General features: G+C 45.4%; 1 protein-coding gene across 1 annotated transcript in view; it reads right to left on the bottom strand.

Moving 5' to 3' along the window:
• Positions 1 to 24,849, bottom strand: part of CAMK1D (calcium/calmodulin dependent protein kinase ID) — a 424,335-nt gene that overhangs the window by 30,479 nt on the left and 369,007 nt on the right. Inside the window, exon 6 of the mRNA XM_032621492.1 lies at positions 6,533 to 6,608. Within this exon, the coding sequence (XP_032477383.1) occupies positions 6,533 to 6,608 (76 nt within the window). The remainder of the gene's footprint in view (positions 1 to 6,532; positions 6,609 to 24,849) is intronic.

Raw genomic sequence — 24,849 nt, forward strand, 5'->3', positions numbered from 1 at the left:
CAAGAAATGCCCGTTGGTGACACTGATAATGGATGATTTTTCTTTTTTCTTTTTGGTTGCACCGTGCAGCATGTGGAACTTCCCCAACCAGGGATCGAACCTGTGCCCCCTGCAGTGGAAGCGTGGGGTCTTAACCACTGGACCGCCCGGGAAGTCCAATGATAATGATGAATTTGAGACCAGTGGTTCTCCAGGCATACACCTATTATGTAGCAATTTATATCTAGGATTTGGCCTTTCACTCATAAGGATCTGAACATCTTGGAAGGTACAAATGAGATGTCCAAAGTCCATTCATTCCCTGCTTGAGACTCTCAGGGCTCTGGAAGGCACCAAGGAAGACAAAAACCCAGGCTGCCATTTTGAAATCTGACACAATCATGACATCAACCTGAGACTAATCCCTGGGGTAAAGCTACTGGTGACCAGGTAACCGTCAAGTTTATGGTTATCAAGTTTGTACTTAAAATAGAAACAAAGAAATACAGTATTTCTTTGCTCGATGCTCTACATGACCCCAACCAAATATTGTATTGTACACTGCAATGATAAGGATTTGGATGTCCTACTGCTCAGATCATACCCAGATTTATACCTCCACACGTGCTTACACTAGTCAGTGGGTATCCCAAAGGCGTCTCAAGTTCAACATGCCCAAAATGAAATTCTTGATCTCACCTACCCCCCAACTTGCTCCTACACCACTCTCCTAGCCATCTGCCCCAAACTTGCTCCTATATCACTCTCCTAGCCATCTGCCCCAAACTTGGGCTTATCCTTGAAACATCCCTCTCCTTCATTCTTCAAATCCGAAGTATATCTACCACTCCGACTCCATCCCTGCCCCACCGGTAGAAGCAACCATTACCACTCATCTGACCTAAGCCTCTGAACCAGTCTCCACACTCCACTTCTGCTCTGTCCAATCCCTTGTTCACAGAGTAGCCAGAATAACACTCGAGTGAAAATAAGATCACATCACACCTCTGGTCAACCCTTCTTTGGCTTCCCACTACACTTGGGTTAAAACCTAAGCTTTCTTTCAGGTCTCTCCTTCCTCTGGCTCTTGCTGATATCCTCCTGTCTTGGTACTCCAACCACGTTGGTCTTCTGACATTTTCCTACCCATGGGCCGTGGCGGACATGGCTCGTTACCTCCTGCAAATCCAATTCCTGCCTTCTTCCTCACTAGCAGCACTGTGATTTCATTCAAGGGTGCACTGCACTGTCATACGAACGTTTGATATCATTGTTATTATAAAGTGGGTGCCATGCCCAACCTGAAGCATCCATGTTTTAAGGGGAATTTGCTGTCATACTTTCACTAAGCTTCGGTCAACCAAACCATTTACTATGGACTGACTTTTGTAATCCAAATTCATATGCTGAAACCCTACCCCCGCAACATGATGGTGTTTGGAAATGCTCCTTTGAGAGGTAATTAGGTTTAGATGAGGTCATGGGGGTGGGGCCCCCATGATGGAATTAGTGCCCTTATAAGAAGAGATACCAGAGAGCTTTCTCTCTCTCTCTCTCTCTCTCTCTCTCTCTCTCTCTCTCTCTCTTTCTCCCTCCCTCCCTCCCTCCCTCCCTCCCATGTGAGGACACAGCAAGAAGGTGGCCATCTGCAAGCCAGGAAGAGGGTTCTCACCAAGAACCAAACCAGCTGGCACCCTGACTTTGGACTTCTAGCCTCCAGAACTGTGAGAAATAAATGTCAGTTAGTTAAGCCACCCAGTCTGTGGTATTTTGTTAGAGCAGCAGGAGCTGACTAAGGCACCACTGCTTGGTTTTAAACTGCTTATCCCAATAATGCAGTACATACCTCCTCATAGGTGTACTGATATATCATACCCCGATGCCAAGACTTCAAGGAGATAATTATATACACAATTATAGAATACCAAGGGAATCTATAGACATTAGTGCAGATCAGAGCAGTGGTTCAAGATTCAGGACAGACGTAATGGAACAAATAAGCAGAAGGCCAGATAAGGGCTATTTTGTTTTGCTTAGCCCCATGGAAGATTTCTGTAGATAACACCCGCTTTGGTGCTTTGCTAGAAGGGGACTGGCTTATCATTCATTTCTCTAAGTCTTTCACAGTCAAGTTGGGTGAGGATAAGAATTTTAGTCGAGGGTTTAGGGAGCCAGGTAAATAACACAGGGCCCATGGCCAGTATCTGCTCACCCAGGACCCTCCAGTATGGTATGCAAAATTGTGTGAGTGTGAATTTATTAGGGAAGAGGGTCCACAGCTTTCATTAGATTCTCAAAAGGGTCCATAACCCACCTCCCCACCAAAAAAGGATGAAACCACTGCAGAAGATGGCCAACGTGACTTGGAACTGAAAGCATTCTCTAGGTGCAGTGTGTTAGTTTTGCAGCTCAGATGAACCTGGCTTTTACCTAATTCCATAAGTGGGAGCCCTACAGGCCAAATATATTATAATGGATAAATTCTCCTGTGAAAATGACAAGAATCTACAGGGGCTGTCAGCTAAATCCTCACTCAACTATAAAAGCTGCCCAGTTGAATGTATGCTGTAGAAAGACCATTTGCCTCTCAAATAATGAGACAAAGCCAATACAGGGGGGACATTTCCAGCATTCCCTGAGGATGCCACTGTCAGACCTTTCTCCCATCAGAATCCCTCATAGCCTTTTTTTTTTTTTTAACATCTTTATTGGAGTATAACTGCTTTACAATGGTGCGTTAGTTTCTGCTTTACAAAAAAGTGAATCAGTTATACATATACATATGTTCCCATATCTCTTCCCTCTTGCGTCTCCCTCCCTCCCACTCTCCCTATCCCACCCCTCCAGGCGGTCACAAAGCACTGAGCTGATCTCCCTGTGCTATGAGGCTGCTTCCCACTAGCTATCTACCTTACGTTTGGTAGTGTATATATGTCCATGCCTCTCTCTCGCTTTGTCACAGCTTACTCTTCCCCCTCCCCATATACTCAAGTCCATTCTCTAGTAGGTCTGTGTCTTTATTCCTGTCTTACCCCTAGGTTCTTCATGACACTTTTTTTTCTTAAATTCATATATATGTGTTAGCATACGGTATTTGTCTTTCTCTTTCTGACTTACTTCACTCTGTATGACAGACTCCAGGTCTATCCACCTCATACAAATAGCTCAATTTCGTTTCTTTTTATGGCTGAGAAAAATTCCACTGTATATATGTGCCACATCTTCTTTATCCATTCATCCGATGATGGACACTTAGGTTGTTTCCATCTCTGGGCTATTGTAAATAGAGCTGCAATGAACATTTTGGTACATGACTCTTTTTGAATTATGGTTTTCTCAGGGTATATACCCAGTAGTGGGATTGCTGGGTCATATGGTAGTTCTATTTGTAGTTTTTTAAGGAACTTCCATACTGTTCTCCATAGTGGCTGTACCAATTCACACTCCCACTGGCAGTGCAAGAGTGCTCCCTTTTCTCCACACCGTCTCCAGCATTTATTGTTTCTAGATGTTTTGATGATGGCCATTCTGACTGGTGTGAGATGGTATCTCATTGTAGTTTTGATTTGCATTTCTCTAATGATTAATGATGTTGAGCATTCTTTCATGTGTTTGTTGGCAGTCTGTATATCTTCTTTGGAGAAATGTCTATTTAGGTCCTCTGCCCATTTTTGGATTGGGTTGTTTGTTTTTTTGTTATTGAGCTGCATGAGCTGCTTGTAAATTTTGGAGATTAATCCTTTGTCAGTTGCTTCATTTGCAAATATTTTCTCCCATTCTGAGGGTTGTCTTTTGGTCTTATTTATGGTTTCCTTTGCTGTGCAAAAGCTTTGAAATTTCGTTAGGTCCCATTTGTTTTTATTTCCATTTCTCTAGGAGGTGGGTCAAAAAGGATCTTGCTGTGATTTATGTCATAGAGTGTTCTGCCTATGTTTTCCTCTAAGGGTTTGATAGTTTCTGGCCTTACATTTAGGTCTTTAATCCATTTTGAGCTTATTTTTGTGTATGGTGTTAGGGAGTGATCTAATCTCATACTTTTACATGTACCTGTCCAGTTTTCCCAGCACCACTTATTGAAGAGGCTGTCCTTTCTCCACTGTACATTCCTGCCTCCTTTATCAAAGATAAGGTGACCATATGTGCGTGGGTTTATCTCTGGGCTTTCTATCCTGTTCCATTGATCTATCTTTCTGTTTTTGTGCCAGTACCATACTGTCTTGATTACTGTAGCTTTGTAGTATAGTCTGAAGTCAGGGAGCCTGATTCCTCCAGCTCCATTTTTCGTTCTCAAGATTGCTTCGGCTATTCGGGGTCTTTTGTGTTTCCATACAAATTGTGAAATTTTTTGTCCTAGTTCTGTGAAAAATGCCAGTGGTAGTTTGACAGGGATTGCATTGAACCTGTAGATTGCTTTGGGTGGTAAAGTCATTTTCACAATGTTGATTCTTCCAATCCAAGAACATGGTATATCTCTCCATCTATTTGTATCACCTTTAATTTCTTTCATCAGTGTCTTATAATTTTCTGCATACAGGTCTTTTGTCTCCTTAGGTAGGTTTATTCCTAGATATTTTATTCTTTTTGTTGCAATGGTAAATGGGAGTGTTTTCTTTATTTCACTTTCAGATTTTCATCATTAGTGTATAGGAATGCCAGAGATTTCTGTGCATTAATTTTGTATCCTGCTACTTTACCAAATTCATTGATTAGCTCTAGTAGTTTTCTGGTAGCATCTTTAGGATTCTCTATGTATAGTATCATGTCATCTGCAAACAGTGACAGCTTTACTTCTTCTTTTCTGATTTGGATTCCTTTTATTTCCTTTTCTTCTCTGATTGCTGTGGCTAAAACTTCCAAAACTATGTTGAATAAGAGTGGTGAGAGTGGGCAACCTTGTCTTGTTCCTGATCTTAGTGGAAATGCTTTCAGATTTTCACCATTGAGGACGATGTTGGCTGTGGGTTTGTCATATATGGCCTTTATTATGTTGAGGAGAGTTCCCTCATAGCCTTTTGTTGTGTGCAGTGGGCTCTGCCGGCGAGAAAACATTCCCTTCCTTGGGGATGCTAACGAGGAGAAATTCATTTCCGATCAATTTCAGAAACTCATTGGCCTAAACCTATCCTGAAAGTATGCTCCATAGTAAGTGTTTGAAAATATGACTACAAAAAGAAATTGTAGCTTAAAAAGTAACTTTACAGTGGACTTTAGCAAATCAAAACATAAAAACCAAAATTGATCATCCTAAAATAACTGCAACAAGCCTATGACCATGGCATTTCCTGGGTCATGGAGATAAGGCACCTGAGAAGAAATGAGGAATTCAAAGGCTAAATTTTGGTTTTTTATCACATTTTTCTTACTGTGACTTCTGTTGGACATGCTCTAATATTTTCATAGTGGTTTGTATCCCCAGCGAAGCCAAGGTGGTGCACGAAAAGATGCTCAGCACATCACCAGCCATAAGAGAAATGCAAATCGAACCCACAACAAGTCACCACTTCACACCTCTTAGGGCAGCTATTACGAAAAAATGGAAAATAAGTGTTCGCAAAGATGTAGAGAAATTAGACCCTTGTGCATCACTGTTGGGAATGTAAAATGGTGGTGTTGCTTTGGAAAACATTATGGCAGCTCCTCAAGTAGTTAAACATAGAATTACCATATGATCCAGCAATTCCACTTCTGAGTATACACCCCAAAGCATTGAAAGCAGGACTCGAACAGATATTTGCACACCTGTGTTCATAACAGCCTTATTCACAATAGCCAAAAGGTGGAAACAACCCAAGTGTCCATTGATGGATGGATGAACAAAATGTAGTATATACACACAATGGAATAATTCAGCCTCAAGAAAGAATGAAATTCTGACACATACTAACTACAACAGAGATGAACCCCGAGGACATTATGCTAAGTGGAAAAAGAAAACAGACAAAAAAGGACAAATATCTTATGATTCCACTTCCATGAGATACCTAGAGAAGGCAAATTCATAGAGACAGAAAGCAGAATGGTGGTTGCCAGGGGCTCGGGGGAAACGAATGGGAGTTAGTATTTAGTGGGTTTCAGTTTGGGAAGATGAAAAGGTTCTGGAGACGGATGGTGGTAATCGTTGTGCCATACTATGAATGTGCTTGATGCCACTGAATTGTACTCTTAAAAATGGTTAAGGAACTTCCCTGGTGGCGCAGTGGTTAAGAACCCGCCTGCCAATGCAGGGGACTCGGGTTCGATCCCTGGTCCGGGAAGATCCCACATGCCGCGGAGCAACTAAGCTCGTGTACCACAACTACCGGGCCTGTGCTCTAGAGCCCGTGTTCTGCAACAAGAGAAGCCACCGCAACGAGAAGCCTGCGCATCACAAAGAAGAGTAGCCCCTGCTCGCTGCAACTAGAGAAAGCCCGTGCGCAGCAATGAAGACCCAACGCGGCCAAAAAAAAAAAAAAAAAAAAAAGGTTAAAATGGTGTACAAAATTAAATGTATATTTTGTCACAGTTTTTTTTTTAAAAAAGGAAAAAAGAAGCCGAGGTGGCAAGCCATACTTACAAGATATAGGCAATCACCCCAATGGACCAGCAGTCGACAGCTTTGCTGTAGGGTTTCTGTGCGAGGACCTCGGGAGCTGTGAAACAACAAAGGAGAGACACAAGCCTGACAATTTAAATGATTAAGACACAAGGCGGGTTTTAGGTGTGTTTTGCTTTTTGCTCTTTTTGTCTGCTACTTGGGCTGAACTTTCTGTGATTCTAGAAACTGAGTAGGCAGACACAATCTGATATATTTGTTGGCTTTTGTAACTAGACAAAAGGGGAGCATTTGTGTGTGTGTACAACTGGAGGCTATCAATCAATCAATACATACTTGATAGGAGGTATTTTATGTCAGTGCTGGGCTAAGCACTGTAGCTCAGACCAGACTGACAGAGAGGAGAGAATACTCAGTCTGGGGCCTGGGGTGTGATTCACCTCAAATCAGTTCAAGGAAGCATTTCTGGCCCCTGTGTAGGGTCTTTCTAGGTGCTGTGGGGACAGGCAGGTGAAGCCCCTTCCCCCTGCCTTCATGGGGCTTACAGTCAAGTTCAGACCTAAAACCTTCTCTCCATGTCCTGCCTCAGGCCTGCTCCTGATTCCTTCTCTAAGGTTCTGGGCGGGTTATCTGTCACTATACTGCCATTCTGTTTTCTCATCTGTGAAACAGGAAAAATGCTATTGAATCTCACTTCCTTGGTTCTAACCCACTCTTCATCAAGCATCACCAGTCCAGGGCCTTGGCTTATTTTGTACTATTCCCATACTTCCTGTTCCTGGCTGTGGCTACTGCCCAGTGTTGGATACCCACCCAGTGTCTGGCACTCAGCAGGGTCTGCCATACATATTTGTGCAAAGAGTAAACAAACACAGGAAAGGAAGTAAACCCTCTTCACAAGTAAAACCTCTTTTTTATGCAAATACATCTGATTGAAGTGTCTAGGATAAACTTTGCAGAAAGTTTAAGAAGGTAGAGGAAGTAAAAAGAGCTCTAGCTTACAAGGCACTTGTCAGGCTAAGCTGTGTGTTCTATGCGTTGGGGATGCATTAACTCACCACAACCTTTCTTGGTGGGGAAGAGCTTAGTTATTATTATCCTTCTTCCCAAGTTACAGGTGAGGGTGCACGGGGACTCAGAGATCAAGCCAGTTATCCCCAGGATCCAGCTGCCAAGAGGCCTCTACACCAACTCAGTCTAACCCGAATTAAGTGCCCGTGTGATCTGGGTCCCATCCTCGTCATTCATAAACATTCTCTACTGTAATCCCTTCAACCACTCTGCCAATTAGCCATTATCTGCTCCTGATCCATAAAGAAAATGAGCCTCAGAGATGTTCCTTTTCTGACGCCACATAGGAGATATAGACCAGTTGGGATCTGAACACAATTCAATCTCACCCTTGTCCCAGCTCTTTCCACTGGAATCTACTGACTGTTAAGGTGAGTCTTTCTTCAGTCTCTAAGCAAAGTCCTTTTGTAGAAAAATGAACAGGGAAACCCTCTCATCCTGTTGCAGATAAGCACCTTCCTGAGCAAGAAGAGAGAAGGACACAAACTCTTGCTGGATGTTTCTGGTTATGATGGTAAGAAATACAACCCACAGATAATCCCCAAATCTAATTTTTAGGTTTCAGCCTCAATTCCTCCAAACTTTTGATGAGACTTTTTTTTTAATTTAATAAGAGCTAAATAAATACGTTTGTACGGCTTTGCTGTGTTTACCCTCAATGCAGTAGCAGAAGCAGAGAGCGCTACAAAGCTGGGGAACTCACAAACTGGAGAAGTGGCCCTTAGATAATGGGGAGCTGACTGAATCCATCCTTCCTCTTCCCCAGAACTGCTAAGAGCCTCTTTCTCAGATGCTTCTATTATGGCAACTGACAAAAGGGAGCCATTTCCCACAGCCAACGTCCTGCTGATTTAGGAGGAAGGTGCTCTCAGAGCTGATGTTTTGGTCTGACAGCCACACGAGCACAGGTGGCGGGAGGGGACTGGTTCTGCAAGGAACATATTTCTGAGCCTTCAGGGCCATCCTCGTAGCCTGATGGAAAGTTCAAGAGAGGCAGAAAAGGCTCACAGAGCTACATCTGACCCGGCCCCTCCTCCCGGCACAGCTGACAGCAGGCATCAGGAGCGCCGCATCAAGCAGGTGGGCAGAGGCCCTGGCTTCCATGTCACGAGGTCTGCAGGGCTCTTCAGGGAGCTGGTGAGACAGCCTGGCCCAAATGCTCCACGAAACCAGATGTCAACTGACGAGGGTATAAGACCTGGCCCCTAGAAAGCAGGGTTGACTCCTAGGAAGAGCTAACCCTCTGTGTTCTCCTGACCACCTCTGTGGATGGGGCAGGAAGGATTCTTAAAAGAACAAGTCCTCCTCCTCGTCATCATCTGTTAGAAAACAGCAAGCGGGCTTCCCTGGTGGCGCAGTGCTTGGGAGTCCGCCTGCCGATGCAGGGGACGTGGGTTCGAGCCCTGGTCCGGGAAGATCCCACATGCCGCGTAGCGGCTGGGCCCGTGAGCCATGGCTGCTGAGCCTGCGCATCCAGAGCCTGTGCTCCGCAACGGGAGAGGCCACGACAGTAAGAGGCCTGCGTACCGTGCAAAAAAAAAAAAAAAGAAAACAGCAAGTACTGGCCACCATCCATTGTTCAGCAAACAAAGAAATAAAGAACACGGTTCCCCTCCTGAAATCCACACACCTGGCGGCACCTGCACATCAGGCGCTTTGCCTGCAGTCTGGCAAAGGCTCCAGGGTTCTGGAGAATCGGGCAGTGCGCTGCAGACTTGAAAAGCAAGCGGCTGATTTTTATGCAAGTCGGAGCTTGGACGTTACTTGGGACGTTTAGATTCTTGAAATCACAGATGACACAAATTTTTTAAAATACGAGATTTTTGTTTAACTAGTAACTTTATAACACCAAGTATATGCTTTTGTATAAAAAGACTTCTGATTTAGATCAACAGTCTGGACGTTAGGGAAAAGTTCTAAATGATTAACAAATACCAGGGTATCTACATTGGTGGTGGAACTCTATGTGCTTGTGCCAAACATGTCTTGTCCTCTTTGGTGTTGTGTCTTATCTGGGTCACAGCAACTGCAATGAAATATAAACATTTTTAACCAGTCGGTGGCAGGTGAACCATTTGCCCTCTGGTGAGGTCCTTAACTGCACTTGAACCCAATCCAGAGAGTGAAGCCAGAAGTGTAACGTCATGATAAAAAAAGACAAAGCAAACTGATTTGGAAATAAAATTCTCACCAACTTAAAATATTTTTAAAATTGTATGATGGCACACACGTGAATGGCTTAAATTCTATTTTCCGTTGTGATATGATTCCTGGAAACAAATGTTCTTTGGGACATTGTTTGAACAAGCCCACCTAGCTTTAAATAGCTAACTTGTCATCTCATAGTAATTCTTGAAAAACATAAATTCTCAGACAATATTCAAAACCCTCCTGACAATTTGATATGGTGAACAAATCATGAACCCCTGAGGTCAGGTGGGATATTTTCTCTCCCACTGTCCGTCTGCGTCCTGCAGTTGGCACTATTGTTTTGCCAACTGTTGTACTTATCTGGTTTTGGTCCTCCTTCCATTCCCTTGATCCCTTTCAGCTGGAGTGCTGGGAGAATCCCCTTCTCTCTGATCTTTTCATAGACCCATTTTCACTTTGAGAACCAGCCAAACTCCCTTGTGTTATCAATCTTATACCACTGGCAAGAATTCAGCTGTAATTCTAAAAAGTCACAGCATCCAACTTACAAACTTTGGGACAACAAATGAGCTCCCAGGCTGAGGAAGCCCAGAGCACGGTCACAATTTTCTCTCCTAATTGTACCCAGCATAATTCATGTGTCGTGGGAGGTTGGCAGTGACTCTGGCCAACCCCACACCTTCTAACAGAGGGAGGCTTTGAATTGAAATAACTTAATTGGAGCTATTGACAGAGAAAGCAGTCATTAAGAAGCACCGTGGCTTGTCGGTGATGCCATCAACCCCAGGCAGAGCGGGAAAGGGCTCAGTTCCCTGGCACAGCCATAGCAGAAGGGAAAGACTCCAGTGGGGTGGGCATACACGTTCCTCCAGTGCATTTCAAGGCCTGGGCCCTGGGGACTGTCAGTGGCTATCAGTGGCAGCAGAGAGACCCACCCACCCAGAAGTGCTGAAGGGACAGATCCAAGATAGGTGGCTGGTCCAACCTCCCAACCGCCTCTTAGGCTTGGCTGAAGTCAGCCTTTTAGGCCAGAAGGGAGTGGCATGATATACTTAAAGTGATGAAAGGGAAAAACCTACAACAAGAATACTCTCCCCAGCAAGGCTTTCATTCAGTTTCGACAGAGAAGTCGAAAGCTTTACAGACAAGCAAAGGCTAAGAGAATTCAGCACCACCAAACCAGCTTTACAACAAATGCTAAAGGAATTTCTCTAGGCGGGAAACACAAGAGAAGAAAAAGACCTACAAAAACAAACCAGAAACAATTAAGAAAATGGCAGTAGAAACATACATATTGACAATTACCTTAAATATAAATGGATTAAATGCTCCAACTAAAAGACACAGATTGGCTGAATGGATACAAAAACAAGACCCATATATATGCTGTCTACAAGAGCCCCACTTCAAACCTAGGGACACACACAGATTGAAAGTGAGGGATGGAAAAAGATACTCCATGCAAATGGAAATCAAAAGAAAGCTGGGGTAGCAATACTCATATCAGGCAAAATAGACTTTAAAATAAACACTGTTACAAGAGACAAGGAAGGACACTATATAATGATCAAGGGATCAATCCAAGAAGACATAACAATTGTAAATATGTATGCATTCAACATAGGAGCACCTCAAGGCAAATGCTAAGAGCCACAATAGAGGTGGAGAGAACAGGGGTGGGGTGGAGGCAGCTCCACCTGGGTGACATGTGTTGGGCCATGACAGTTGGGTTCCCAGGTCTATTCATCAAAAATCTGTAACACACTAGCCTCTGGTAGGCTCCTACCATACCTTATCCATCCCTTTACTGCTGTGTGAATCACACTGTCAAGGTCCAGACTTCATGCTGCTGGAGAACATCTCTAGACTGTATTTTCAGGGCTTAGTACATTCTGGTAGTTCACCAAATGGTGATGCAACTGAACCCAACCTACTCAACACACATGCCATTATTTCTATAAGAAAATGTTTTCCAAACGGCAGACAACTGATTTACAAATAAACTTAGCCGCCTCAAATATTTTTGGTGAGTACCTACAGGAACAAAAAAATGAGAGGGTCACAAATAAATTTTGGATTGCAAGCAACTGTCATTTGGGAAGTCCCTGTATTAGGTACAAGTAAGATAAATTGCTGAATACGTGCCCTGTTTCTGACATGAATTTGGGAGATAAAAGAACCAGAATTAGCCCTAATTCTCTGTGGGTGTCTGTCATTCACGTTGCTCTCCTTTTAAAAGCTTTTCTCAAAGGGATTTCAGAATTATTAGTTCTAGGGCTAAATGGCAGAAAAGATAGTCTGTTAAATGATCTCTCAGAACCTCCTTCCTGGTCAGATCTTGGGGACTATCAATTCAGGTTTTTTGAGGCTACTGCCGATAGAAACAGTATCCCATCAGCTTAATTTACACCAGTCAATAGAAGTGATCTCCATATAAACCACACAGCCTCAGCAGAGCATCCCACGAGCTACTGGAGAGATCTGTGGACAGATGTTCCCTCCTCTGAGCCCCAGGCTTAACCCACGCTCTTTAGTGAAACAGTACGTTCAAAATTTAAAATAATTGAATTTACTGCTGTGAGACTCACTACCAACGCACTGTGGAAAATTCCACTTGGTGGGAAACGTCTTCTATAAACCGAGCTGTTTTATATTGATTCAGAGCAAGGTTTCCTGGTAAAGGGAAGGACTTCAGAGACTTCAGAAACTTTTCATGTTGTTTTTAAAACAACTAAGTTGCCCATTTTCCTTACTGAAAGAGAGAGAGGAAAAAAAGGCTTAACCAAGTGGAATTGGAAACGAGGACAGTGGCTTGTGAAGGTGGGGGCCACAGTCACCAATCCTCAGGCTCTCATAAAACAGAAAAGGAATTTTCCCATTTCCTGCGTCCAAGGATGTGCTGAGAACCGTCTCTGCAGAGAGCGGGGAGAATGTGATCTCATCGTGTTACCACGTTCATGTTCAAGGTGATCTGTTCCCCTCCACGGACGTTTGAGGACCACTCCTCTTCGTACTTCAAATATGACCCCTTCTACTGGGATAAGGGTGGGGACACAAGCAGGAGGGGCAGCCCTGCGTGGCAGGAGCAGCCCTCAATGCTGGAAAAGGAGAACTTGTGGTCCAGAACCATGGTGGTGGTGTTTCTCCTTATTCAATCATTTAATGGGCTGTATCCCACTTCAGGCACCGGCTTTATGGGTGACGAAAGCACACCTGGCCCCTGCCCTCATGGCACACCTGTTCTCCAGGGCGTTGAGGACAACACACAAGCCACAGACGTAGTGCCAGCCTCGGCCGCCCTCCTAAGGACGATGATCAGAGTCAGACAAGATCATGGCAAGATGGGAGAGGTGGTGTTGATTTTTAAGTTTAACTCAGTCAAAATCCAACCCTGAAAATACTGAACTTACTCTAAATAAAACTCAAAAATATCCAAGGAAAGGAAATATGACCTCCAATAGTCAAATGATGGGGAAGGTGCAAACAGAATGAGAAAGATACAGCCGGGGAAAGAAATCGCTGTGGCTAGCGGTGCTGTTAACAAAAGTATATGCATGTTGTTCATGTTGTTTTCCAAGAATAAAGTAATAGGCGTAAAGATGAAAGAGTAGGAGAGGTCTGAAGGATGTGAAATGGTTGCTGGGATTTAGGTTCTTGTTACTTAAAATGACTTTAGTTGTCTGGATTTAAGAAGTTTTAAATAGTCGGGTACATTGGCTTTTCAGTGAAAGAAACCTAGGCTCCACCACTTACTACATGTGTGGACTTGGGTAAGTCCCTTAATCTTTCTCAGCCTCCATTTTGTTAGATGGGAACATTAAGAGAGCCCAACTCTTAGGGTTGTTATGAGGCTTAAAGGAAATATGCAGCACATATGTATGGGTATAATTAGTAGTTGTTATGTAAGGAGGAAAAGTTGGAAAGATCATAGGAGCAAAAGGAATGTAGGTTTTATTACTCTCTAGAATTAAGGCTGAACGGATTCTTGATATCTTTTGGCACTTTCCTTCGATCCTAGCGTAACATAAAATGATTCATAAATGAAGATTTCCACCCTTTTGATGAAAACCCTCAGAAGTCAGGACAGAGCTGGGGCCACACGCGATGGAAGGGCAGGTCAGGAGAACTTGAATCTTAGAGCTGGAAGGAGCCAGTTGGTCCCTTTGTTCATCTAGTTCTTGATCCTTGTGGTCACTTCATCACCAACACGTTTACATCATCATCCCCCCTTGGTCCAGGCACCAGCCTAGGCACGGCAGCAGGAGCAGGTTGTTCATCATGGTTGACAGACAGCGCTGTGGGCATCAGGACCATTTGTCCCGATATTAGAGATCCATGTGATGGCCGAGGACCTCTGGCTGTGCGTGGCCCCTTCGTGGCTGTGCATTTATTGAGGGGAGAGGCTGTGCTCCTTCCACATTTCCTCTCCCTGCCCAGCCCCACCCTCTCCTACCTCCAGGCCAGGTGTCATCAAGATTCCCAACCCCATTGTCCTGAGCTCTCCCCATCCTTTAAGTAGCTACAAGGGTGCAATGCCCAGTTCTAACCAGTTCTTGTTTTCATTGGCCCCAGTTATAATTCTTTTTTAAAGGGGTGTTTAAAGATTATTCTGGAAGACTGGTTATAAAAATGGGCATATCCTTATTTTCTCCCTAATTCTTTCTCTTTTTAAATGAAGTATAGTTGATTCACAGTGTTGTGTTAGTTTCTGGTGTACAGCAAAATGATTCAGTAATATGAAAAAGAATATATATATTCTTTTTCATATTCTTCTCCATTATGGTTTATTATAGGATACTGAATATAGTTTCCTGGGCTATACAGTAGGACCTTGTTGTATATCTATTTTATATATAGTAGTTTGTATCTGCTAATCCCAAACTCCTAATTTATCCCTCCCCCCCACCCCCCTTTGGTAACCATAAGTTTGTTTTCTATGTCTGAGTCTGTTTCTGTTTTATAAATAAGTTCATTTGTGTCATATTTTAGATTCCACATAGAAGTGACATAATATGGTATTTATCTTTGTCTGGCTTACTTCACCTAGCATGATCATCTCTAGGTTCATTCATGTTGCTGCAAATGGCATCATTTCATTCTTTTTCATGGCCGAGGAATATTCCATTGTGCGTGCGTGTGTGTATGTGTGTGTGTGTATGTCACACCTTCTTTATCCATTCATCTTTATCCAATGTCCATGGACATTTAGGGTTGCTTCCATGTCTTGGCTGCCGTAAACAGTGCTGCTATGAACACTGGGGTGCATTCCCTAATTCTCTGGAGTGTGTACAACTGCTGCTATCTGTGCCACCCGCGAAACAAAGCTGACAAAACACTCAGATCAGCACCTCTACCTGTCTTTGAACAAGCTTCTGTCTTTGAAAATGAACCTGAAACTTCTAACCTACCATGTAGCCTATGATGTCAGCAGACAGACACGCAGGCAGATGGGCAACCTGCCAGCCTACAGCTTAGTCTCAGGTTCATCTGTTGACCCTGCTGGCTGGCCTCGCCTCCCTGAGGAGGCCACGGAGAAAGGCATCTGACTTGAACTTAATGCATGCCATGGTGGGGAGGAAAAGGCTCTGAGACACGAACGCCAGTCATGGTCAGAGGGAGTGGAGTCTTCTTTTGATATCATGGCTTTTCCCAAGTCGCTCATGAAAGGAGGTCAGGAGGCCTAGGGGTCAGGAGGCCTGGATTCAAGTTCCATTCTGCTGGGCAGGCCGGCAACGTGATAGCATCTTTACAGGAAGGAGCCTAAGAGAGGAGTAGGTGGTCTCATGGGAGAGCACCGAACTTCCACGCGGGTTTTAAAAGCAGATTGTGCACCTGTAGGCTGGTGCTAGCATCTGTCACCTCTGACCCAGCACTGACTCAGAGGACAGAATGAGAGGCTGGGCTCTGCACCAGTGTCCCTCGAATTCATCATCTTTCTGTGTCTCAGCTTCCTGTCTTGAAGGGCACCTGCCAGTCTGTCCCAGTGTTAGGCCTTCATGGAAAAGAATCTGTGCTCACCCGTAGGGCTGCAGGTGTCCCCTCATTCTAAGGCACACAGTTGTCCCTCAGCATCTGTGGGGATGGGGGTCCAGGACCCTCTGTGGACACCAAGATCGATGGATGCTGGAGTCCCATACATAAAGAAATGGCATAGTATTTGCATATTACCTACAACATCCTCCTGCACACTTTACCTCTAGATGACCCGTAACACTTAACACGGTGTTAACGCTGGGTAAGCCGTTGCCGGTAAGCAGCAAATTCAAGTTTTGTTTCTTGGAGCTTTCTGGCAATTTTTCAAAAATATTTTTGATCTGCAGTTGGTTGAATCCGAGGATGTGGAACCCGTGGATCCAGACGGCCAACCGTACCGTTAGGGATGTGTGTCCAAAGACACTCGATCCAAGTTTTCCTGTCCCTAAGGGATTTCCACAGGTAGTGAGAAGGGACAGAGCTCCTCTGCTGGAGGATAAGGGGATAGTCTTAAACCAAACTGTAATACAGTTCCAAAGAGTTAGTGACACTGCGTGTCATCATTGTGGTGAAAAGGATGTCACTGAAACAGTGGGAGATGCATACCACTACGTATAATAGATAACCAACCAGGACCTACCGTATGGCACAGGGAACTCTACTCCATATCTTGTAATAATCTACAAGGGAACAGAGTCTGTAGAAGAATAGATATACACATATATGTCTATATAGATATAGATATGTAGGACGGAATCACTTTGCTGTACGCCTGAAAGTAACACAACATTGTAAAAAAAACAAAACAGTGGGAGAGAAAGAGGACCTTTCTACCCAGCAGTGGACTGTTCAGAGACGGTAAATAAAATTCTAAGATCAAGGAAAGTAAGATTCAGGCATACAGCTCAGAGGAGCATCCAGTCTCAGTAAGAGCTGCACCACAACGAGGAGGTGGTACTGAACGGGTTAACTCAGGTCTGCTTCCCGCCAGTAGAACTTTCAGCAGGAGAGCTATTGAAAAAGAAAAAAAAAAAAAAATGCGCTGAGGGGCTTTACTGTGAGCATCTTAATAGCAGGTGTTGCTTCACCTAGGTTTAGAGGATTGCAGCCTGGATTGTTGGCAAATAAAAACACAGCCGAGATACAGAATCATTCCTCGCCGGTGGTCTGTCTTCAGCCCGGAGCTGCACGAGAGGAGCAGAAGTTTCCTGGGACAGCTCTGTTCTCTTTCCGGGCGTTATAGGTTCCTTAGCTCTTTCTCACCCTCCCCTAGAGCTGTAATTTACTAAAAATGCATCGCAGATGAGCAGCTCACTTGGATTTTCCTAGTAGCTTCTTGAATTTTACCACAGGCATGAAAAGTCCCCATTAAAGCACCATCCTGGTTTCTCATTACCAGTCTGATCGGAGCTGGGTTATGATTCAAATGCCGCCGAAGCCAAAATGTGGCTGATGGGTGGTGGGGAGAGACTAAGGAACGGGAAGGGAGTAGAAAACGGGAGGGCAGCTGGTATCTGGTGTTTTCAAATGTGGGAGAGACCTGGAACTCAGTGCTACAGAGGAAGAAAAATGTTCTGAGTAAGGCATTTTAGAGCAATGTGGCAACGGATAACCCCGTAATGCGTTCCTTGCAGGTTGTCCCAGGATTCCACCTCCGCCCTAACGGGTTTGTGAACCGCAACCGGATGGTTAACTTTGCACTGAAGCCCTCCTCACTTCTGAAATCTGATGAGCTACACTTCAACATGAAGAATACTGTTACGGTCATTCCAGTGTTTTGGTTTATAAACATTAAAAGAAAAAAAAAAAAGAGTAAGTTACAAAATGCTGCAGTGCTTCTTTCCTCTCCACCACCGCAAAATGGTACCAGTTTAGAAACCATGAAACTCCATCCCAGGATTCAAGTACTGAGAGAGGAGCCGTCAGGAGTTCCAGAAGGTTGGAGAGTGCTTTACAAATAGTTTTAAGAGGGATTTAGTGGGTTGGGGGCTTTTCCAGGGCAGGGCTGGGTTTTCTTGGCACACGTTCTGATCATGAGCTTCTGCCCTCGTCCATATTCACTATGTCAAGGCTAATACCAGGCCCTACAAGTCTCCCCACGTGGGGAGGCGCTGTTCTCTCTGACAAATGGGGGCTGGCTGCAAGCGCCCAGTGTGATGAAACGGTCGCTGCTGGTTGTCACTGAGTCGCTGCTGAGAGAGAAGGAACGAGAAAGTTCTGATGTGGGTCCTCCGCCTACTCATCTGTGCCCTGTGTGACAATTTATCAGTTACATAAAATCCTGTTTCAACGCTAACAGTCTGAGAGGGTGAGAACAATGATGTAATGCTCAGAGCCGTGTACTAAAATATGGTATTTAAGTGAACAACAAATAAAAACCGAGCTCTTTGGGAGAAAATGACCACACAGAAGAGTGAAGATTAAAGCAGCAGGAACAGAGGATCTATGAGGAAAGATAAAAGGAACTGCGTGACTTAGCCTGCTCAGGAGGACAGAGATGGATGATGTCAACTTAACTGAATTTTTTCTTGTCTGTTCTGAGTGAAGATGGGAAAAAAACGACAGTCAATATCCTTGACACACGAATATTTATACACTTAAAGGCGACTAAGTCACACATCTGTAGAAATACAGAACAGCAGAACCAGAAAAAAATCATGGAGGTCAATGCGTAAGCAGCTCTTGGCAGGAAAAAACTCTGTGGGAGAGAGCTCTTTGCAGAAGGTGCCCTTTGCCTTGTCACTAACCTTAAACCAGGCACCCCATGCTCTACTCATCTCCAGCCCGAGCACACCTTTCATATCTTTTGATCACACAATACTTTGCCTAACTTCGTGGTTCTTTCATAGACCAGAGAAGTAGGAATGAAAAGTAAGTAACTGACACATGACCAGATCTCTTCCTTAGCTTCCCTTCAGTAATCTTGCAAACTGTGTGAACAAGGTGGGGTCTAAAGAAAGATCACGAGGCCTCGACCAGCCTGCACCCAGCCTGCACACAGTGGGGATGGCGACAACTCTGACCCCCTACCTCAAAGATTCACTGAGATTGCTTCCCTGTTTCCCTTTAAAAGCTTTCATGGTGGAGCAGAATCTTGGGAGGTAGTTTTGGGGGGACGCTGAGTCTACCATCTCCCCAGATTGCCGGCATTCAGATTAAAGGCAACCTTCCTTTCTGTCAACATTTGTGAGTATTGATTGTGTAAGGGGTAAGCGGCAGGGCCCGATTTGATGACTCATAGGTCATCACGCTTATTTTACGTACGAGAAACTGAGAACCCAAGAGTTTAAGGGAAGGGCTCAGGCCTTCCTTGCATGTAAGCAATGGCAGAGACAGAATCTCACAGTCAAGACCCACTGCTGTGACTGCCACCAGCTACAGGCTGGGTGGCTCTGAGAACAGTCCCTCATCCCCAAACGGAACCCTGGTTCCTGGAACCCCTGGTTTCCAAGGTCTCATCCTAACCTCAAGCCCCTTATCAAGCTTTAAAAATGCGATGATCCCATGAATTAAAAGTATTCCTTTAATGGTGAAAAAATATGCTGAGAATGTTGAACCAACTGTTCTCCATTTCCACTTAGAAGAGAACACAACGAAACTTGTTTAAACTATTTTAGACAAGTTAAGCCAGGGCTAGACCAAAGACTTTGGCAATGTCTATGCAGGCAACTAAGCTGCGAGAAGAGACTGGAATGCCTCTTTCTTCACACTTTAAGTAAAATAACAATGAGCCACCTCGTAAAGACCCAAGATGTAGCTCTGCTTGTAAACGCAATGACGGATCAGACAGAAATGCACCTTCCTATCTTTGAGGAACATTCAATAATGAAAGCGTGGTTTCCAGTATGCACTCCAAATGGAATACTGCAAAGGGATGTATCACCACTCAAGAAGGCTCGATGAAAAAAGCACGTCTCATGTTGCTCAAAGGCAAACATCACAAAGCAGTTAGGAGTCCTGCCACCCAGCACCACCCCAGCCTTCTTGCCCTTTTTAAAAGTGCAGTTTGCAATCCCTGAATAAGAAAGGCCACTCTTTGGAAGAATAAGTAGGAGCACAGGCGTGCCCTCCCCTGCTGAGGCACTCTGTCACTTCATCTAGAGACAAAGGTTCCAAGTTCTTTTGGAAGAGTTTAATTTTCCCATAGAATCTGAGAAATCACATCGGTGTGCAAAGAGCAACATCGCGAAATAAAGCGACAGGCTTCCTTCTACGGAACAGAAGTACATTTGTCATCTCGTAGTGTCTTGTCAATTACATGACTGACATGGGTGCTTTCTGTGACGTATGGTTCCTATTTAGTGATTCAAGAGAGCCCGTTTGGATATTTTAATTAACGCAGTGGAGCAAGTTGCATAAATCATTTTACAAACTTTCTCAGCTCTGACTTTCATCTCTTATTGGCGATGCCAAGGGGAATGTTATATCTGACTCAATTAAATGGATTCTAAATCCAGGTCAATACCACATTAACGGTCACCATGTTACCCTGAGGACCTGACTGCCACCAGACGGCCTTATCATTTCTCCTCAATTCTCTCCAGGAACTTATTTATGCATGCCCTCCCTCCTCAAGTGAGTCTGCTCATTTCCCCCAGGCCCTACATACCAGAAGCCATTCATGACCTTGGACCTTTGTTCTCCTGCTCGCCTGCATCCGTAAGCCCTTCATCTTGGCCCGAGTCCCACCCTTCCTTCAAATCTTGCCTCCTCTGTGAGTTTTCCCCTGCTGGTTCTAGCCCTTACTGATCCGTCTCTCGCCTGTATCTGTGAGGCTGCTTCTCAACTATGTCAGTTATTTCATACTGCAAACACGATACCTTACATGGATCCACATCACCCACTGGCCATACTGCATTGGAGGAGCCCCAGGTGTTGACAGAGCCCTAGGCGCTGCCTGCAGCAGGAACGCAATACACCTGGATGGAGAGATGCCCGCCATCTCCTGTCATCAGTGACCTGACACTCAGCATGGGCCCTGGTTCCTTATACGGGGTGTGTAAGGACCAGGCGGCTGCTAAGGGGTCGAGGGTGAAGTTCAAAAGGCTCAGATTTCTTTGCTTTCTCCCAGGGTACCTTGTGCCTTGGGATACTTAGGATAAACAGCCCTTTTCCCATTATTTCTTCATTATTAGAGAACTCATTTAAATTGAAGTAGTAACTTGAGGTTGGTGAAACTAACTATTCAGCTGAAGAGTCATTTAGGTCATAACTGACACAACAACAAAACAACTGCGCTCACCAATGGAAACCAACACTGCCTCGAAGGAATCTGAACTAAAGCCGACAGCCGTCCTCTGCTCCCAGCTTGGGCTCTTGGGACGTGTGGCCCCCAGGATGGGCAGCAGGGGAACATACTCCCTCCCTTCTCTCCCGTAGATGCCTAATGGCTCTGCCCTGTCCAAATGAAAAACTGCCCGGCAAAAAGGAGGCCGTGGCTTCTGTGTCCGAGGTTCCAAATAGTGTCCCCATCAGACTGCTGGGGGGTGGGGTGGGCAGGTGGACGGGGCTGTGTCCAGCCCCAGGCTGAGAGCACACTGGGGTCCTCTGATGAAGACCTGTTTCATCTTCTCTGCAGCATTACTCTGACTACCAGGCTCCCACAGAAATAATTAGTTGTTCGATTAATCTATAATTTAAGGTTCCCCAAACCAGTGGTCCCCACTCAGTCTTTATCTTACCTGACTTAGTAGCCGCAACCGACACAAGGCACTTCATCCTCCTTGAAGTACTGTCCAGATGCCACACACTCCCCTGGTTCTCTTCCTACGTCACTCACTGTCCCTTCTCTGTCCCTCTGAGTCCCCGGGACTCAGTCCTGGGACCTTTCCTCTCCTCCATCTACACCCGCCCCCCACTTGATGATTCCATCCAGGTTCATGGCTTTACAATGCATCAGAGGGGACTTCCCTGGAGGTCCAGTGATTAGGACTCTGCGCTTCCACTGCAGGGGGCACGGGTTCGATATCCCTGGTCGGGGAACTAAGATCCCACATGCCACGTGGTGAGGCCAAACAAAACAAAAACAAAAAACCCCAAACAACAAAAAACCAAATAAAATGCACCAGAGGCTATCAGTTCCCAAATACCATCCATCCCCACAGCTCATGGATCCATATTTGAGATTTGCCTACTCGCTAAAATTCATTTGCAGCCCCCAAATCAATACTTGGGATGCTTTTGCGGTCGTTTGTAGCCCTGCCCAGAGTGGGCAGGGAGTCACCCAAGTGCTCGCTCCCAGCTGAGGGCGAACACCGCAATGCTCTGCCCTCTTGTTTTGTCTCTCACAGTGACAAGAACTATAGTTTTTATGGTCCAGTTAGTGCCACATTTTCCCACACTTTTGTGCATTCTGTTGATTTCACTATTAAAAACAGCCCCCAGGGCTTCCCTGGTGGCACAGTGGTTGGGAGTCCGCCTGCCGATGCAGGGGACACGGGTTCGTGCCCCGGTCCGGGAAGATCCCACGTGCCACGGAGCGGCTGGGCCCGTGAGCCATGGCCGCTGAGCCTGCGCATCCGGAGCCTGTGCTCCGCAACCGGAGAGGCCACAACAGTGAGAGGCCCGCGTACCGCCAAAAAAAAAAATGGCCGCCAGGTGTCAGTGCCGAGGTGCTGTCCAGTGCTCCCAAGCACAAGAAGGCTGCGCCTTACGGAGAAAACGCGTGTCCGATAAGCTTCACTTGGGCGTGAGTTACAGTGTTGTCAGCCTAAGCTGAACAGTAATGAATCAGCAACGGTATTAAATAAAGCGTCACTGGACAGAGATACACATATAACAAGGTCAAGTATCAACCAGCTGATGACAGTGCTGGGACTAGAGACCCGCAGGAACCCAGCCCTGTATTTCCCCTGGGAGTGGGACTCAGGGTCTGCCCGTTCAGTGCTCACCGTGACTTTATAGGACAGAACTGCTGTGCAAAACGAGAATCTCCCCTCAAGGCCTGACTCCTATTCCAGCTGCCTTCCTGACCTCACAGACGTTATCAAATCCAAACCTGAACCCCTGGTGATACTTCTGCAACGTTCTCCCCCCACATCTTAATTAAAGGCAACTGCACCCTTCCAAGGACTCAGGCCAAAACCCTTGGAATTACCCTTGATGTCTCTTTCAAACACTACTTCTGGGTTTTCAGAAAATCTTGATGACGTCACCTGCACATCATATTCGGAATCCCACAGCGTCTCATTACTTCCACTCTGCCAACCTGACCCAGCCCCGACCATTTCTCGCCTGGACGACTCCAGAGCCTTCTACCTGGTCTCCTCCTTTCCACCCTGGCCCTGTCCCCCCTGCCACCTCTCCTTATCCCAGCTTGTCCCCCACAGGGATCTTGGTGAAATTTGGATCATGTCACCCGTTACCTCAGATCCCTCCAGTGGCTTCCAGCTACCCATGGTCGTGACAGCGACTTCTAAAGTCCTGGTCTGCACATGCCCTGCCCTCTGCTTCTCAGAGTTCCTCCTTTCTCACCCTGCTCCTGTTGCTCCTCCCACACTCCTGCCCCAGGGCCTTTGAACCATCCTTGGAATGCTCTTCCTCCCAATAATGGCATGGCTGGCTCCTTCACTGCAATCATATCTTTACCCCACTGTCACCTTCTTACTGAGGGCTGCCTTGATCAGTGTAGTTAAAATGACAACTCCCTACACACACATACACAGACACAGACACAGACACACACACACTTCCTATTGTCTTTCCTGCTTTATTTTTCTGCATAGCACTCATGTCCATCTAAGATACTAATTAATATATTTAGCTGTCTGCTTATAGCCCGTTTCCCTCTCACTCAGAAGTACCACGAGGTTGAGGATTTTTACCTGTTGTTTTTTCTTTCTACTGATGCATCCCCAGTGCCTAGCACAGAAGGCAGGCACTAAATAAATAATTCTTGAATGAGGCATAATATAGCACTTACCATACATTATTCAATTCACCTGTTAGCCCTCTCTCACACAAGACTGTGAACATTCTGAGGTCAGAGACTCTATCTAATTTGTATTTGTATTCCTAACACCAAACTCCTGTGCATGACACATAACAGGAATTCAATAAACACATGCTGAATGAAGAGAAGGGGAGCAGAGAAATAAAAAATCACTCATGTTTACGAAGCTTAGGTTTTTATTGAATTCAACAAGCATCTGTGCAAAGATGAGTAAGCCAGAGCCCCTGCTCTAGTGGAGAGGGGGAGAGACACGGATAAATATGGAAGCTGATGCAATGTGGTAAGAAAAGGAAAAGAACCAGGATGACAAAGGAGAGGATGGATGTTGGGAAAGCAGTCAAAAGAGGGTCGTGTAGGGCTTCCCTGGTGGTGCAGTGCTTAAGAATCTGCCTGCCAATGCAGGGGACATGGGTTCGAGCCCTGGTCAGGGAAGATCCCACATGCCACGGAGCAACTAAGCCCGTGCGCCACAACTACCGAGCCTGCGCTCTAGAGCTAACGAGCCACAACTATTGAGCCTGTGTGCCACAACTACTGAGCCCGCGTGCCACAACTACTGAAGCCCGCATGCCTAGAGCCCATGCTCTGCGACAAGAGAAGCCATGACAATGAGAAGCCCGCGCCCCACAATGAAGAGTAGCCCCCGCTTGCCGTAACTAGAGAAAGCCTGCGCACAGCAACGAAGACCCAACACAGCCAAAAATAAAAACAAATAAATAAATTTACAAAAAGAGGGTCATGTAAGCTGGGCTTTGATGGCCGAATAGGAGCTTGCCATGCAGACTGTTGGGGAGAAACAGCCTAAGCTCAGCTGCTCACTGCCCAAGGCATGTCTACACAGACACAAGCTCCCCAGTGTTGCCTCTTTCTTACTCTAAAAGGTCCCCCAAGAATTTGGTGCTCAATAAATGTGAACAAACAGAATTGCTATATTCCCATAGTCCTCCTTTTCCCCCTCTTCACTCCAAGAAAACTCTGTATCTGACAACAAAATTACCCGATGTCTCCACTTGCCACCATTTAGGGTAAAAGAGCAAAGGCCACATCCAAACACCAGTCCCGGTTCCCAGACTCATCAGCGACTGACATCTAAACACAACCAGACCACTAGGATGGCAGCCACTTAGAAACCCAGAGAAACTGCCATTCCACAAGCTCTGTCAAAATGTAAAAATGCGAAAATCAATTCAGA

This window comes from Phocoena sinus, chromosome 2 (assembly GCF_008692025.1).
Source record: "Phocoena sinus isolate mPhoSin1 chromosome 2, mPhoSin1.pri, whole genome shotgun sequence".
Lineage (NCBI taxonomy): Eukaryota > Metazoa > Chordata > Mammalia > Artiodactyla > Phocoenidae > Phocoena > Phocoena sinus.